General features: G+C 40.6%; 2 protein-coding genes across 2 annotated transcripts; both read left to right on the top strand.

Annotated features, from left to right (window-relative positions):
* Positions 1-253: 253 nt before the first annotated feature.
* On the top strand, positions 254-2,999 carry msrb2 (methionine sulfoxide reductase B2). The gene is made up of 5 exons (XM_076291218.1): positions 254-450; positions 1,551-1,648; positions 1,931-2,007; positions 2,263-2,410; positions 2,710-2,999. The coding sequence occupies exons 1-5, from the start codon at positions 336-338 to the stop codon at positions 2,812-2,814; spliced, it is 543 nt and encodes a 180-aa protein (XP_076147333.1). The 5' UTR covers positions 254-335; the 3' UTR covers positions 2,815-2,999.
* A 451-nt stretch (positions 3,000-3,450) lies between these two features.
* c8g (complement component 8, gamma polypeptide) lies at positions 3,451-16,245 on the top strand. Its single transcript, XM_076290111.1, has 7 exons — positions 3,451-3,595; positions 3,699-3,844; positions 10,723-10,793; positions 11,121-11,228; positions 11,661-11,762; positions 12,009-12,044; positions 15,831-16,245. The coding sequence occupies exons 1-7, from the start codon at positions 3,467-3,469 to the stop codon at positions 15,836-15,838; spliced, it is 600 nt and encodes a 199-aa protein (XP_076146226.1). The 5' UTR covers positions 3,451-3,466; the 3' UTR covers positions 15,839-16,245.
* Positions 16,246-16,280: the final 35 nt, after the last annotated feature.

Raw genomic sequence — 16,280 nt, 5'->3', positions numbered from 1 at the left:
GTAGACTACATCCATTGCTGGATAACTATAGGTTCTGAGTGGAGACCTAAGAGGATGGGTCGGTTCTGTTGTGGATAAGTACATTGCCCTGTAACCTAAATGCAAGCATTTAAACAAGGTATTTACACTGGTGCAAAGTGAGTGACTATTATCAAGAGTGCGCTATGACCCATATCACAAACCCAGATGCATGGTGGGTTTGACCAGTCCCTTTCACAGGGTTGCGAGGGAGGGAGGGGAACGCGCAGGTCGAAGTACCTCCGAGCAATTAAACGTCGTTAAATGCAACAGCGTGACCGTGTCTTCAGCTAACTTTGTGGACTACACAGGACACCATGTCACGTCTTCTCCTTCGTTTTACGAGCATTGTCACTAAAGGAGCTACCTCCACTACAAAAGTAGTATTAGCAAGACGGGGCGCTGCAGTTCGTCCTATTCACACATGTTCGGGTAGGTTTTGCTCTACAATGGTCATATAACGTTTGCTCTTCTTTACAGCAAGATTATCTGCATTAAACTGTAACATTTAGTCGGCTACTTTCTAGCCTTGATTGTGGCAGCAGGTGCATGGATTTATCTGCGCCTGTCGAAGTGTGCAGCCTATCGTTGTAGAAAATTGCTTATTTCCGGCGGTTAATGAACATATGTCATGTGGTGGGAGGACAGTTGAACTTTTCCATATATTGGGGCTGAACATGATGGTTCAGCTTGCTTGCGTCTTTTGCCGGAGGCGGCTGACTGACAAATTTGGGCAGCAAGCCCTAGTCGCGACAGATCTCTTCCAGACTTCCCAGGACAAAACGCCTGTTCGGACATGGAGTCTTGTGAACATGTCTAGACAACCTCAAAGAATAGTTCATGCATACGAATATTCTTTTCAGAAAGTGCATTATGATTAATGAGAGAAAATGTGAAATTGATATTATAGCGCCAGTGTCTATTGTGCAAAGCCAGCATTGGACCAGATGTTTAAAAGACTAAAGAGTTTAATAATATGTGCACATATTATTACACAACAACAATATCCACTCACACACAAAAAAAAAATTTAGTAGCTTATAGCCTAATTACAGTAATATTTCAGACATTTTAATGTTCTCACTAAAAAATCTAATTCAACACCAACAAGAAATGTTAAAAGCCATGACTGAAACAACTAAGAGGAAGTTCATAGGTCGCTGGAAAAATGTAGTCCTACAGACTCCCTTTTATTGTAGCCGATTTGCTTAAAAGTTGGAGCAACCTAACCGATATCATCTATCCATTGCTTTTCTTTCTTACAAAAGGAAATGCACTGACATCTCTAATGTTCATTTTTTCAGGAATAAGATTTCGAGACTTTAAACTTCACAAAACTTTTTCATCTGCCATATGTGAATGAATGATATGAGTTGTACCAAGTGTGTAGTCTGGCCAGGCACCTGAGAATTCTCCTTAAAGCCATCAACCATGTAGCCTACTGTATGTGGTGAACTGAGTACCTCAGACCACCACTACCATGTCACTTAGGAATGTGTGTCGAGTTTAATGTTACCTTTGCATTTGCCAAGGCTTGCTGTCTTTGACCCGTTATGAAGAGGCCACTGATTGGCAGAAGAAGCTGACCCCAGAGCAATATGTGGTCACCCGGGAGAAAGGCACAGAGGTGGTGAGTGGGTGTGCATCACGACACAATAGCACAACACATAGCACAACACATAGCAAAGGCAGGTTAGGGCAATATCTCTGGTTTGAACATGATGGTGCAGAATCACAATGTGATTATGTAAGTTGTCAGTTGGAACAAATAGCTTCGGGTAGACCATGCTTTAAGGTTCAGATAGGCATCGTTTTTTTCATGAGACAAAAAGCTGACATTACAGGTTACAATTTCAAACTTCAGACAAATGAGTAGAAATCCCTGTCTGTGTGTGTGTGTGTGGTTCCACAGCCTTTCACTGGCATCTACGTCCACCATAGTGAAGCTGGGATGTATCACTGTGTTTGCTGCGATTCCCCCCTCTTCAGGTAAACCAATCGAACCCCCTGTCACAACTCACCTGACTGACTGAGAAGGAACGCTTACCAACCAGAATGCTCATGTCAATGCAATATGTTGACTTATTAACATTTGCTGCTTTAATTGAGCGCTTTGAGTTGCACTCTGTGCATACAGAAATGGGGCAAATAAATAAAAGTGAATCTGAAATATACAGTATAATGTGTGTGTGTTTGCTAGTGAAGGGATTAACTCATTTCATACTCCATGTTTCATTGTTGCAGTTCAGAAACAAAATACGATTCGGGAACTGGCTGGCCATCCTTCTACCAGGCCCACGGGACATGGGAGCGAGATGAAAGTCATGCCAGCATCATACGTCGCCCTGACAACTCACTTGGCAACACTGGAACAGAGGTCATCTGTAAACACGTAAGTGGCCGACTCTTCTCAAGGCTATTAGTCAGTCTACCACACTCCTCTAATGTGTAGTAAAACTGGACAATCAAACAAGAGGAGTATTACATGTCAGTCAAACAAGAGTGGCATTAACGTGTCAATCAAACAAGAGGAGTATTACATGTCAATCAAACAAGAGTGGCATTACGTGTGAGTTATGCTAGAGTGTAGTTTGCCCTTGCCCTTCGTGGATATACAGTACAGTAATAAACTGCTTTGTAAATGCCTGTGTTCAAACGTCTGACCGATAACGAGTTGTTCTGCTTGGTCAGTGTGATGCCCACCTCGGTCATGTGTTTGAGGACGGACCAGACCCAACCGGCGAAAGATTCTGTATCAACAGTGTGGCTCTAAACTTTAAACCCAGGGCAAAGTAACGTCTCCCCATGACCAGTACAAACAAAGCTCCAAAAAGATTTTTTTTTTGTCTTTTTTTTGAACCCTCAGTCGTATGTTGTTATGATTATGCGTGTGAAAAGAATTTGCTTTTGGGTGAATGCTTCTTTCAAGGAATCGGTTTAACCTTTAAAATTCTGTAAAAATGCTGTTTGTTTCAAGTCAATAAATGCCATGTTTTATCATTTCCTGTGTACTGACCTCTCTCTGTCTCTAGTTACTTTAAAATGGTTTTCATGTTTGCAATTTTCTTTTTTAAAAAAAATGAAAGAGTAATTTTTCAGTTCTATTCTTTGTTCTTATGCATGTTGGGGCCCAGAGTGCCCCAGTAAGAAGAATGATCTTGTCTCACTAAAACAGGGTTAATAATAAACTTAGACTATGGGCTCAGCTGTCCTATCTGTGTCAACACAGGAAAACCCTGCTGACATGTCGATGACAGTGAAGAAACAGAAGTGTGTTTTCTAAAGCAGGCATATGGACATGCCCACTGTGAGATCAACATAAAGTCCAGCAAGCTTATTTCTTCAGAATAATTAATGATCTAAGAAAAAGAATCAGGTGACATCAGATTGTAAGTATTGTTCTAGAGTGAAGAAGGGCAGGATGCAGCACGTATGGATTTGTATAGCCATGCTGACAGTGCTTGGAGAACCGAACACACTTGGGGCCTCCAGAACCCAAGGCAGGAGAACCGAGCGCACACAGACGGAGAACACCATCGACAAGATCACCGCAGCACCCAACCTCGACCTGGACCAGGTACAGTTTTGCTTTAGCATCCAACATCTGTGTGCTGTTGCACATTCCCTCTGCTCTGTCTGCTCAGCTGCTCTGTAGCGCTCGGATCATCTCTGTTCCCCAGATGGCGGGGAAATGGTACTTGATTAGCGCTGCCTCCAAATGCCCCTTCCTCCTAGAGAACGGTTTTAAGGTGGAGAGCACCACCATATCCCTGACACCACCCACCACCTTCGATGCTCCCATGTTGGTGAGCACCTTCAGGAAACTGTGAGTATATGAGTTCACCACCAGGGGGGGCCTGTGTTGGGCCTTGTTTGGTAAAACTGTGAAGTGTGATTATTCTCTAAAAACAGTATTAAAGGCAGTTTAAAGGGATAACCAAAGTGCTAGCCTGGCGGGCCATCCTATATCATTGAAATGTACAGGCTGAGCAAATTAATTTGCCGCCGCTAGGGTGCGTCTAGAGATTTCTAGGCTACCAAAGTGCAGTTTCCTACCCAAAGCTAGAAAGTTGCTAGGTCGGCAATCGTCCAGAGAAGGCCGCTCAGACAATGGCAGAAGTGTTCGTCATGTTATATTTTTTACAGTCTATGGTTATGATTTGATGTGCCATCAAAATGTTTTAGGAGACGTAATGTTAAAAGGTTGAAAAACTCTGTCACTTTTGCTGATGAGCTCTCACCCCTCGCTGCCGTTCGATGCTTTGCTGAATATTGTGTAGCCTACCTGTAGGTCGGTCGTTGGCACCTTTATTTGCGACCGACATGTAAGTGCCTGCTTTGCAGGTTAGGCACTCAGCTTTATGTTGATATCGACCGAGACAAAAACGAAATTAACGTTTTAATTCGTCAGTGAACAAGGAAGTTTGCGCTATTGAGGTGACGTGACTGACTGACCAATTAAATGTTTGAGATTACTATCGACCAATGACGGTAGCTAAGGTCAGGCTCAACACCCTACGCTTTCCACTCAATGCAAAGCGAACTGTAGGGGGAGGGCATGACTAGTAGCCTATGTGAATGAAAGACATAGATATAGGCTATCCATGAATGAAACATGAATGAAAGAGAGAGCAATGCAAATTCGCTGTAGCCTAAACACGTTTGAGGCTAAAATAAACAAAATCCCGGACGACTTCGAAATTCCGCCCGGACACATTTTTAGGTTTCAAAAAGAAGACATGTCCGGGCAAAAGAGGACGTCTGGTCACCCTAACATGATCCCCTTGTGGATCAATAAAGTAGGCTATCTATCTATCTACAATGTGGGTTCTCCTTACTCTCCAGTGGTGGGACTTTAATCTACCTTAAAAGCAGCCTGAATACAAGTATCTTCCCAATGTAAATGTATTGATTTTGAAATAAAGATGTAATTGTCATACAGGCAAGGCAGGAGTTTACCTTTACCTTCCTTGAATAATTCCCTGCCAGTTGAGGGAGGTTTGTGCATGCAGAAGGGGAGACCGGGGCTGGTTGGAACAAGGGCAGGTTGAGACACTGTTAATATCCAGGCTACTAGAGGGAGCTGCAACAAAATTCCAACACTAAACTGACGGCCTTATTGAGTAGAGTAAACTCACGTATGTAACTGGTCTCCAGGTCATTAACCCTTTAGGTGAGAACAACTTTTTGATTTTGTAGTGTCAAAACTTAGAATATGCACCTCCCACTAAATACATCCTAGAAGGGTAATAGTTAGGGATATATAAAAAATATTCATTATAATTGATTGCTAGGGGACTCATCTATAATTAAAAATGAAGTTTAAAAACCTGAGGTGACTGATATTAGCAGGCTAACAGCATTGGTGCAAAAAAGTTTGACCTAATGTGGGCGGGGCAGGTTGGCACACTGATTTTGGGGTTGGTTGGCACATACATTCTCTATGGCTATTTTGTGACAAATCTATAAACTTTGTATTTTACACATAAAAACATCATCAATCTTTATTTTAACATTGTTATTGTAATTACTGAACATAGTTTTACATTTGGAAGCATTTCAGACATTTTTAAACATTTGAAGTAAAAAAAAATCGGTAGGGACCAAATTGGTCTTGACAGTGGGCCCTACTGAAGAAAAACACACAGAAAAGAAATCAGCAAAGCCCTACAGGTAGTGATATAGATGAGCACTTCAAACAAAAGCAAAAGGAGTACTGCAAAGGACTATAACATAGGTGTTCCAACCAACCCCGACTACATGTGCCAACCAACCCCGTGCATGGGGCAGGTTGGAACACGTGCACAACACCACTTTAATCATAAATAACTCAAAACAAGGGATCATTTGTTGACATTGAATGTATACATTTTGTAGCTGAGATCCCAAGCTTTCAGTTAATCACAATTTGACCATTTCAACGCATTGTAAGACGGAGAAATATAACCGAGAGTGAAAAGTGTTCCAACCAGCCCCGGTCTCCCCAACACAAGCGCACATGTCGGTTTTATGTTTTAAATCAATGTGAAGATAAATGAAACCGAGTATTTTAGACCGAGGCCAGTAGGCATTGTTTTTGTGTCCTAAATGCAATGACACGGCCTTTGCACATTTGAAATGAAAACAAGTTGCCGACCAGCCCATCTGTTGTTTATCCTGTGTGAAATAAACATGCAGTTTCATAGACCTAAAAGGTCTCTGAAAAACATGCAGTCCCATCCTCATGGTTAAAGAGTGGAGTGCAGAGTTCCTGCTTGGGCTTGAAAGTAATTGTAGGTGAATAATTACTTAATATTAATCTTAGACTGGCGAACTTCAGGAAAAACTCAGGAATCAGGTTTATTCTGTTACAAGCAGAGAGAGTACAAAAAAAGGTCTATGTAGGCCTAGCCCAGGCCATGGCACAAGGCCATGGCCTCTGTAGGATCACCCTCTCTCTCTCAGTTCTCCATGCTCTAATCTTGAAAATCTGATCTCACAAACATTGCAGTTTAGTTACTTTTAAATGGTTTAAACAAAGAACAAAGTGGCGCCAAGAACAAGCCCACTTGATTGGTTCTACAGTTGGTATCAGACACACCTACTCACACCCACTTCACACCTATGCATTCTTGTCAGAATAGCATGAGGAGAGATATCTTATATATCAGAAATATCACTTATAGAATGTTCCAAACATTCTCACAATCACATCATTACAATCCTTGTAATGAGACTATCAAAATGATACCAGACATGAATACATTTACATTTCATGATACATGGATACATTATATCAAGGAAGCATCCTTTGTCTTGTGTAAGTGATAGGCCTTAAACCAGCACATTAGCATTCCATTGGGGGAGGGGATAGTGTCTTTGTTTAAAACCAAGATGGGTTACATGGCTAACTAAAAGTAGTCTTGAAGTTAAATTATTATCCATTTTAACCATACATTTTATTGCTATCAATTCCCCCTTTTCAAGTCTGAATGACTTGAAGTTTAAAATAAGATTCCATAACATGAGCCTTCTTGAACAATTTTACAATTTTTTTTTTTGTTGTTTTTTTTATAAAGTCCATAATCAGTCCATAATCAATGTAAGTGTGTGCGTGAGCAAGGAAAGCAGCGTTCAGCATACATCCTTTCTTGCGTTTCTCTTCCGTTGAAGAAGGGTCCTCTTATGAAACTTGAATGTGTCTGCATTGTTTCAGTGTAAGTGTATACGAGTGCAAAGGGTGTGCATGCAGGCCGCGTTCGGCGTGCACCCTTGTGTCAGTCCAAACAGTCCATGAACAATGGGCCATGAGTGTCTTTGATGATGCGGAGTGCGAGGCTGCTTTCGGCACCCCCTTTCGTTGCTTTCAGTCAGTCCAGTTTTGTTGCTTCCAGAGTCATGGCAGTTGCTTCTGCCACTGGTTCCGTTGGACCTGTGGTTCCTGAGCCTCGTCCAGTTTCGTCTCATGACATGGCCTAGCCCCGACCGCTGCTGCTGGCTGTACCTGAGCCCAGGGCAGAGTTGTCTGGTCCATCAAGCTCGTCCAGTGGCATGGCCTGGTCTCCACGGCTGCTGCTCTGGCGTGGTAGCTGAGCCTGGTTGGTGGAGCCATTCGCCATCTTGAAAGGATCTTCTGATATGTTTGCTTAGTGGTAGTCGAAGACAAAGGCATGTCACACCTCCCTTTGTCCCTTCTGGCATGAAAGAGATTCTGAAGAGTGGATTCACAACAACTTGGGAGACATTAGCATGAGTGTAAACAGAGTCAAACAGTGTCTCGTGAATGCAGATTCACAAGTCAACAACAGTATGCTAATGTATTCAGTTTCTCAATTGGAGACAGTCACACCTACAGCATGGGTCTTCTAACATAGCAGGGCTATTTATCTCCAAACAGAGACTACACATTTGCATCTATTGGCAAAAGGCCAATATAAAGAAAATAAATAAACTTTGGTTAAGTTTAGATGTTTAAAAGAAAAATAATCCACAGACTCACGTGGGTAGGGTACCCCTGCATGTCTTTTAAAGAGATTTTGCATTAGAAGTGAGGGTCAGTAAAACAAAACAGTAGGCATTTAAAAAATGACCATTTGAGCAATAAAACCAATAAACTTAGATGGTATTTCAAGTCAATACCATCTATCTCCCCCTTTTTATAGTTTCTTAACTATAACAAAAAAATACAAACTAAAAACAAATAAAAGGTAATTTCAAACAGAAAGAAACTCAAGTTGTGGGTATGAATCCATTCAATTGAACATTTGCCCACATCAAACAAGGCGTAAACATGTAGCAAACATTTCCCATTGGCATACAAGCAAAAATAAAAAAAAAAATATGTCTTAACATGTTAAACCCAAAAGATGTCCCTCAAATGAAAGAAAGAAAATGGTTGAAATCAACAATGGTTTCCCATTATCACTCCTCTTAGGTTCATATCTCCCCAGTGAAGTTCCTTTTGTGTCCATGGGGGAGAAGCTGGGGGGTTGGTTATAGAATACAGTGCTGCTAGAACAAAGGCAGTGAGATAAGATAGCAAAAGGTGTGAAAACTTTTGACCCAAGAAAACAAAGAAGGACTTGAAACAAAAAATGGAAACAAACACATATAACGAAATAAACAAATTTCACACACACAGGGCCGGCCCACACGCGCATTCATTCATACTGGACACACAGACACACACAGCTCCATGGAGCTGGAGGACAACTTTAAACGGGCTGCAGGAAGAATTTCCTGCTTAAAAGAACAAAAGAAGTTTAGTCAAGCCTTTTCAGTTAGCTCATATTAGCTCACAAAGACATCTAGACGCCCCTAGCGGCAGCTAGTTAGCTCAGGCGTACTTAAAAGAGGCCTAACCATGCTCTCTTGAGGTTATGCTGTTTGAGCTTATGCTGTTTGCACACTTGAAAAAGATTACGACAAAAATCCTGGATTCATCATCTGAGTGTAGATGTAGCCTAAAACAAAACACCACATCTACTCAAAAACAAAACAAGACTAGTGTTAGCTTGGATTCTAGCCGCTCATACGCTCTTGGTGATAAAAACAAAAAGGGCAGCACCAAGTTCTGTCTAATATTCTGTTTTGGTAGTGAAGGAATAAAAATGTTCTGTAAACACAAAGGGGCATAAGCTACGTAGCTTGTTAGGACATGATGTCCCTAAAACCCGCGAAAAATAGATTGCACACGAACCACCGTGTTTAATACTGAGCTGCCTAGCACACTCGCTAATCTATTTACTCCTTATATCCAATAAAGAGGCACCATTGGACTTCAATCCAACACATATATAGACGCTTTACAAAATATGGATTAATTCGTCTTGTGCGACGTTTTGCCAAAATCGGGGAAGCACAAATTTATGTCCACTATTAAATTACGGTTTTGCCAAAATATTGCCAAAATCGGGGAAGCACAATTTTGTGTCCACTATTAAGTTACGGTTTTGCCAAAATGTCTACTCACTCAGAATGCCTTTTCCGATATCTTACCGCCCATTCCAAACTGTGGTTAGTAGGAACCGCCCGGATTTACAGATCCACCTTCGTTCATCACCAAAGAAGAAATGCAGATAAAAAGCGTCCTTAACTTGGGAGCTGTCACCAGAGCGATGAGAAAAAGAAAAAAAAAAAAACTGCGGCGTCTTAGAATCAGCGACAAAAGTATATTATCTCGGTGGAACCTCCATGAAAGTAATTGTAGGTGAATAATTACTTAATATTAATCTTAGACTGGCGAACTTCAGGAAAAACTCAGGAATCAGGTTTATTCTGTTACAAGCAGAGAGAGTACAAAAAAAGGTCTATGTAGGCCTAGCCCAGGCCATGGCACAAGGCCATGGCCTCTGTAGGATCACCCTCTCTCTCTCAGTTCTCCATGCTCTAATCTTGAAAATCTGATCTCACAAACATTGCAGTTTAGTTACTTTTAAATGGTTTAAACAAAGAACAAAGTGGCGCCAAGAACAAGCCCACTTGATTGGTTCTACAGTTGGTATCAGACACACCTACTCACACCCACTTCACACCTATGCATTCTTGTCAGAATAGCATGAGGAGAGATATCTTATATATCAGAAATATCACTTATAGAATGTTCCAAACATTCTCACAATCACATCATTACAATCCTTGTAATGAGACTATCAAAATGATACCAGACATGAATACATTTACATTTCATGATACATGGATACATTATATCAAGGAAGCATCCTTTGTCTTGTGTAAGTGATAGGCCTTAAACCAGCACATTAGCATTCCATTGGGGGAGGGGATAGTGTCTTTGTTTAAAACCAAGATGGGTTACATGGCTAACTAAAAGTAGTCTTGAAGTTAAATTATTATCCATTTTAACCATACATTTTATTGCTATCAGGCTTGAGGTGATGTGTTTACCGACGTGACACATAGTTTGTGGTCTTGCGCGGCAGCAACAACCGAAATTCAGCTTACTTAACTTGACATAAACATGTCATCAAGGGCTTGTGGATAATTGGTTGTATTTACCACAGAAGAGGCACTTGTTATTCAACACTTAATGTGTGTGTGATTGATGTAGCCTTAAATAGCTCCTAATTTTCTAATGTTCACAAAACAAACTGTACTTCAACATGGATGTCAGTAGTAGTCTATTTGTTATTTTTTAATAATCTATTTCAACAAATGCTGGCAAGAAGGGAAAGGAATATGTCTTCATCCATTTTGTTTCATTTTTAGTAACCAGCAGTGTTGGGAGATCAGGCAAGAGTACCAAACCACTAAATCCAAAGGAAGACTTTTGCTCTCAAGTTAGTATTGCAAATACAATCACACCCCATACCCTATCAAGTTAGTGTTGCCCACAAATACAATCACACCCCATACCCTATCAAGTTAGTGTTGCCCACAAATACAATCACACCCCATACCAAGTTAGTGTTGCCCACAAATACAATCACACCCCATACCCTATCAAGTTAGTGTTGCCCACAAATACAATCACACCCCATGCCCTATCAAGTTAGTAAACAACCTGTTGGCCACTTAAGAAATTTTAGTCCATTCAAAGCGTCTGCAAACAATTCAGTCAAATAAGAATGTAAAAGTATAATGCCTTTACTTGTTATGTTTCATAGACAAGAATCCTAAGAAAAACATTGATATTGTGATTGCTGAAACGGACCACAGCTCCTATGCCATATTGTACTATCAAAGGCAAGGAAAGATCTCCATGAAATTATATGGTAGGTACCTGGTACCTTTAAAACCACTTCTCACACATTACACATGGGAGGCGTTGTAGTGACGCTACTGCATGGTGAAACTGGGGGAACTAAGTATATATATATATAAGTATATATACTTTTTTGATCCCGTGAGGGAAATTTGGTCTCTGCATTTAACCCAATCGGTGAATTAGTGAAACACAAACAGCACACAGTGAACACACAGTGAGGTGAAGCACACACTAATCCCGGCGCAGTGAGCTGCCTGCTACAACGGCGGCGCTCGGGGAGCAGTGAGGGGTTAGGTGCCTTGCTCAAGGGCACTTCAGCCGCGGCCCACTGGTCGGGGCTCGAACCGGCAACCCTCCGGTTACAAGTCCAGAGTGCTAACCAGTGGGCCATGGCTGCCCCTGAACTGATGGAAATCTTAAGTTTGTATTTATCACCCAGGTCGGTCCCCAAAAGTGCCCGACTCTGCTGCAGATAAATTTGAAGAGCTTGCAGCCAAACAGAGCCTTGGGTTGGACTATGTCTTCCAGTTCCCAGGCTACAGTAAGTCTCGCAGCTGCCTGCAATTAATGTGTGGACTAATTTAACATATTGCTCATATGTCTAAAATATAATACATATTTTATCAATAATAAAGAAAATGGCCACCCCCCCCCCCCCTAATAACCATATCATCATGATTATTCAAACTGTAAAGGAGCACAAAGGTCTCAATCCCCCAATTTTCCACTCAAAGTTTCACCCTGATACAGTATTTCATATATTCACAATAATAACTTGTGCTTTCAGGCTTCTGTGAGACCGCTGATGAGGACTATGTGCTTGGTGAGTGCAGGAGATCTGATGCTCATGTACTGTGCCACTTGCAGGTCGTGAACTCATCATATGGTCATTATATTATCTTTTAGAAAAACCTTATTGAACATAAATATAACGCAGACAAATTATGGACACAAACAAAAAATATGATATATTCACTTTCATCGCTTAAAGTTGGTTAAAAAAAATAAATAAAACTCAGACCAACATGTGCAAAAATATGGGAATAAATCTACTTTTATAAAAATATGGGAAGCCCCTCAGTCAATAACCTGCGGCAGCTCTTACAATGACTTCAATCAAACATGATCTTTCCCCTTGGGATCAATAAAGTATCCTATCTATCTATCTATCTATCCATCTATCCATCTATCCATCTATCCATCTATCTATCTATCTATCTATCTATCTATCTATCTTCTCCTGCAGAACCAAATGTAGGTCTGGAATGTTACATGGGCAAAATGTGAGTTTGTTGTTACATTTAGCAGACACTTCTTGACCAAAGTGACTTACATATGTCAGCTATATTACAAGGGATCACATTGTCCCCAGAGCAACTTGGGGTTAAGTGCCTTGCTCAAGGGAACAACGGTGGAAGCCGGAAATTGAACCGACAACTTTCAGTGTGTAGGGGAGGGGGTCGTACCTGTGTGTGTGTGGGGAGGGTAGGTGTGTAGAGGATGGGGGTCGTACCTGTGCGTGTGTGTGGGGAGGGGGTTACATGACCCATTGTAAGCACAATTCCAAACTATTAGGCCACTGTATACTATATATATAGTGGTCCATTCATGAATTTCTCAGGATTTATGGGGGTCATCCAGTCCCAAAAAAAGGATAAGTGAGGGTTCGCCCTGCCTCCAGATGGACATCCCTCTAAATATCCCCAAGACACTTACAGTTTTTCTCAATCGCTTTGGTGCTTTTTGCAGATCAGAATGAAAATTCTCATAACTATTAGTTCAACCTCCACAACATTTAGTCATTTGTGCACATCATAGTAGCAAATTCTCCTTCCTCTGAACAAATTGCAAATGCTTTTGGACATGTATCAGTTGCTTTCATACAATTCTCTGCTGTTTTTTAACATTATCATTTGCTTATGTCATGTCAGTCAAAATGAACTATACTTATGGATACTGAATAGTCGTTCCCTATAAAACTAATAGTCTTCAGTTTATTGCTTGAGTCATTACATACAAAATTGTTGAACTAGTTATCAAATTCTGTCACAATGCTGTAGAATTGCAAAGAGCATATGAAAGGTTCAGATGCAAAAGCCTCTAAATGCCACCTATGTCAAAAATGAGATAAAGATGGTGAGGGGATGCTCTCCACACATAGTATACGCTAATCAAGTAATTTACTGTAACTTCTAAACCCACTAAATACCACTCTCTTCCTGGTCTGAAATATCGATGTATAGGCAAAAACCTATAGGAGCCTGAATTTACAGTAAATGCTCATTTACAGTAAAAGAAAAGTAGTCAGACGGATTTAGAGGGTTTTGCATCTGAACTCTTCATATATACAGTAAAAATGTACGTATTCAGTGTCTTGTACTCACTTACTCCCCTAACTACAGCAATGTGTAACTTTACTGTAGTTTTCAAATGGCTGTACAAGTAGTGTATAGTGCGGTGTTGAGCCTGTTCAGGTAGTGTCACCGAGTTCTGACCTTTTTTTGCATGGGAAAACACTGAGAGAATAAACTGTCATAATGAAAACATGACAAAGCCATTTGACTATCTTGTTCATAAACGATGGTGTCAAGACTTCTCATTTTGATGACACTGACAGTTTCATTGACATGAATACGTGCTTTTGAGGAATGGACTATCCATTTTGAGCAAGTGACGTGCTTTTGCAGGTCATCCACTAGGTTTTGCAGTTTGCACTAATTGTTTTGAGAAATGCACTAACTGCTGTGCAAATGTTAATAGTGATGTGAGAATAGCACCAAAGCGACTGAGAAAAACTGTAATAAACCAGATAAGAGCCGGTCCAATCATAGCATCTTGCACACTTTTCACTGCACACTTTAACAATGTAAAGAACATTAGCTGCAACAGTGATGGGAGGCTTGCTATAGGAAGATTATCTGTTCTTAAGCTCTTACAAATATCCATGCTGCCCATTTCCACTTTGGGGCACCTGGACAAACCCTCTCCACAAGACATAAGACAGGTGAGTCCAAATTTGAACAAAAACAGAATTCTCTCAGTGGAGTATAATAATAAGAATATGGGCCTGCCTTTTCTCTTCTGGACCTGGATGACCCCAGCACAATTAAGGGAACTGTGAACTGTGGCCTATAAAGATATGCATGAATGGAACATCAACAGTCCTTTGAAGCTGGACTGACAATGGATACAACAAGAAAACGACCCAAAGCACTCTGACAACACTCACTGTAAAAAGAAGATGAGGTGTTGGAGGTGTGAGACCTGTAGACTGATGGAGGTGTGAAACTATAGTAGACTGTAGTGAAAGGTTGAGGAAAAGAAGATGAGGTGTTGGAGGTGTGAGACCTGTAGACTGATAGAGGTGTGAAACTATAGTAGACTGTTGAGGAAAAGTTGGGGTGGCTGTCTCACGCAGAGCCTCCTTTTGAACACTAACCAAGGAATTGCTGGTAAAAACCCTAGACTGGTAAAAACAAGACTCACATACTGAAATCTGGCCAAGTAAGTTAGTTCAGATCAAAATGTGGTTCTGGGAATGCCTGTGATAAAATGCCCAAAGTAAGATATACGAGAGACTGAAAGGCAGCTGGTGATTGTAGGAGGTGCAACAGGCTTTAAACTGAAAGGGGTTCACATGTTTGCGTGCAAGTTTTTGTTTAAGCAACCACTTTAAATTATGAAAATATAAATAGCCGATGATGTTTTTGTTTGTGTCCATTATTTTGAATATCTGCATTGCAAAATTAGCTATGTGTTGAATGAATAACGTTTCAAATTGCTGCATTACAAATTGTTGTTTATTTGTGTTTATTTTTATTTATTCTTTTTTGCCTACAACAATAATTATCGTATCTGAAGGGGTTCACGGTCACGAGCTTTGGGCACAATCTGATTAATTTTGTTAATAAATTGAAGGTGTTTTCTGGAGTATTTTTTTATTGCAAAAAATGAAAATTACTTCATAAAACAAGAGGGGAATATGAATATGGATGTAACAGATCTAACAACTGTGAATTGCATGCCGTTTTTATAAAAGTAGATTTATTTATTCATCGTTTTGCAACCTGAATTTCAGATGAATTCAACTTTGCTCATTTATGCTGGTCAAGGAGATATTTTATTTTAACAAAGGAAAACCACACTGCCTTCGTTTCCATCGCTTTGCGCCATGCCACATGACCTGATGAAACAGTGTTACTGTAACAAGCTGAGCTGTTTACATTTAGGCTATGGATGTATCGATTTTGATTACGTTTACGCACGAAAGCCCCTTGTCACAGGTAAAGCCACTAGTCTAGTGGTAAAATACAGCGCGGGGTTTCTAGTTGCTTCTTTAGCGCAGCGAATCACAGGAAGGAGATTGGTGCAGCACCACATTTTGGAGAAAGGCCAAGAGGCCAATCCAGCCGCATACTTCTTCCCGAAAACATCACGTTGTTTTCACAGGCACATGTTGTCATTGTTGCATAACTTTTACTTAAGAAGCCTGGACCAATATTACATAATAGCCTAATTGGCAATAGGGTAGATCCTGGAATAATTTCACGCTTATTTATATACAGTTACTCATGTAATGGAAACCGTGTTCTCTGTCGCTCTCTTTCAGTCATGTAATGGATCTTTGTCCGTCTCTGTCCTGAACGACATTCCTGGAGTAGCCGTTTGGGAGCAACAGTGAAATCACATTTGTTCACAACCACGGATCTTCGTAGTCCCAATGCAATTTTAGTTGAGTTGTTTGCAAAATTGTTTCTGTGACTGTCTTTATATTTAAGAAGAAATTCAAAAATATTAACAAAGCCCATTTTTCATCCCAGTAAATTTTGAACCAATAATTGAGATATTAACACTAAAAATTGGGCTGTATATGAATGATATGATAAAGGCTGCATATGAAAGGTGGAGATTAGGCTAAGTGGCCCCATTTCACCTCTCCTGGGAGGAAAAAAACGTATCTGGCCACTTTCACTCTGTGATATAACTCTCCTTCAACAAGACTCGGCCTGTACCTTCAAAAAAAAAAAAAAGTTACACAACTAATGAAAAACACATTTGT

The sequence above is a fragment of the Alosa pseudoharengus genome, unplaced genomic scaffold (assembly GCF_046254945.1).
Source record: "Alosa pseudoharengus isolate Yale_2024_CS ecotype anadromous, Long Island Sound unplaced genomic scaffold, YU_APseudo_1.1 YU_APseudo_1.1_scf_18, whole genome shotgun sequence".
In the NCBI taxonomy this organism is placed as follows: domain Eukaryota; kingdom Metazoa; phylum Chordata; class Actinopteri; order Clupeiformes; family Clupeidae; genus Alosa; species Alosa pseudoharengus.
Note: the sequence above shows the minus strand (reverse complement) of the source record. Positions and strands in the feature narration are given on the sequence as shown.

Excerpts from the sequence above, each read along its gene's own strand:
- msrb2 (XM_076291218.1), top strand. The coding sequence starts at position 336 with ATGTCACGTCTTCTCCTTCGTTTTACGAGCATTGTCACTAAAGGAGCT. Across the intron at positions 1,649-1,930 it reads GGGAGAAAGGCACAGAGGTG|CCTTTCACTGGCATCTACGT; the intron begins GTGAGTGGGTGT and ends GTGGTTCCACAG. Across the intron at positions 2,008-2,262 it reads TGCGATTCCCCCCTCTTCAG|TTCAGAAACAAAATACGATT; the intron begins GTAAACCAATCG and ends TCATTGTTGCAG.
- c8g (XM_076290111.1), top strand. The coding sequence starts at position 3,467 with ATGCTGACAGTGCTTGGAGAACCGAACACACTTGGGGCCTCCAGAACC. Across the intron at positions 3,596-3,698 it reads CCAACCTCGACCTGGACCAG|ATGGCGGGGAAATGGTACTT; the intron begins GTACAGTTTTGC and ends TCTGTTCCCCAG. Across the intron at positions 11,229-11,660 it reads GATCTCCATGAAATTATATG|GTCGGTCCCCAAAAGTGCCC; the intron begins GTAGGTACCTGG and ends TTTATCACCCAG.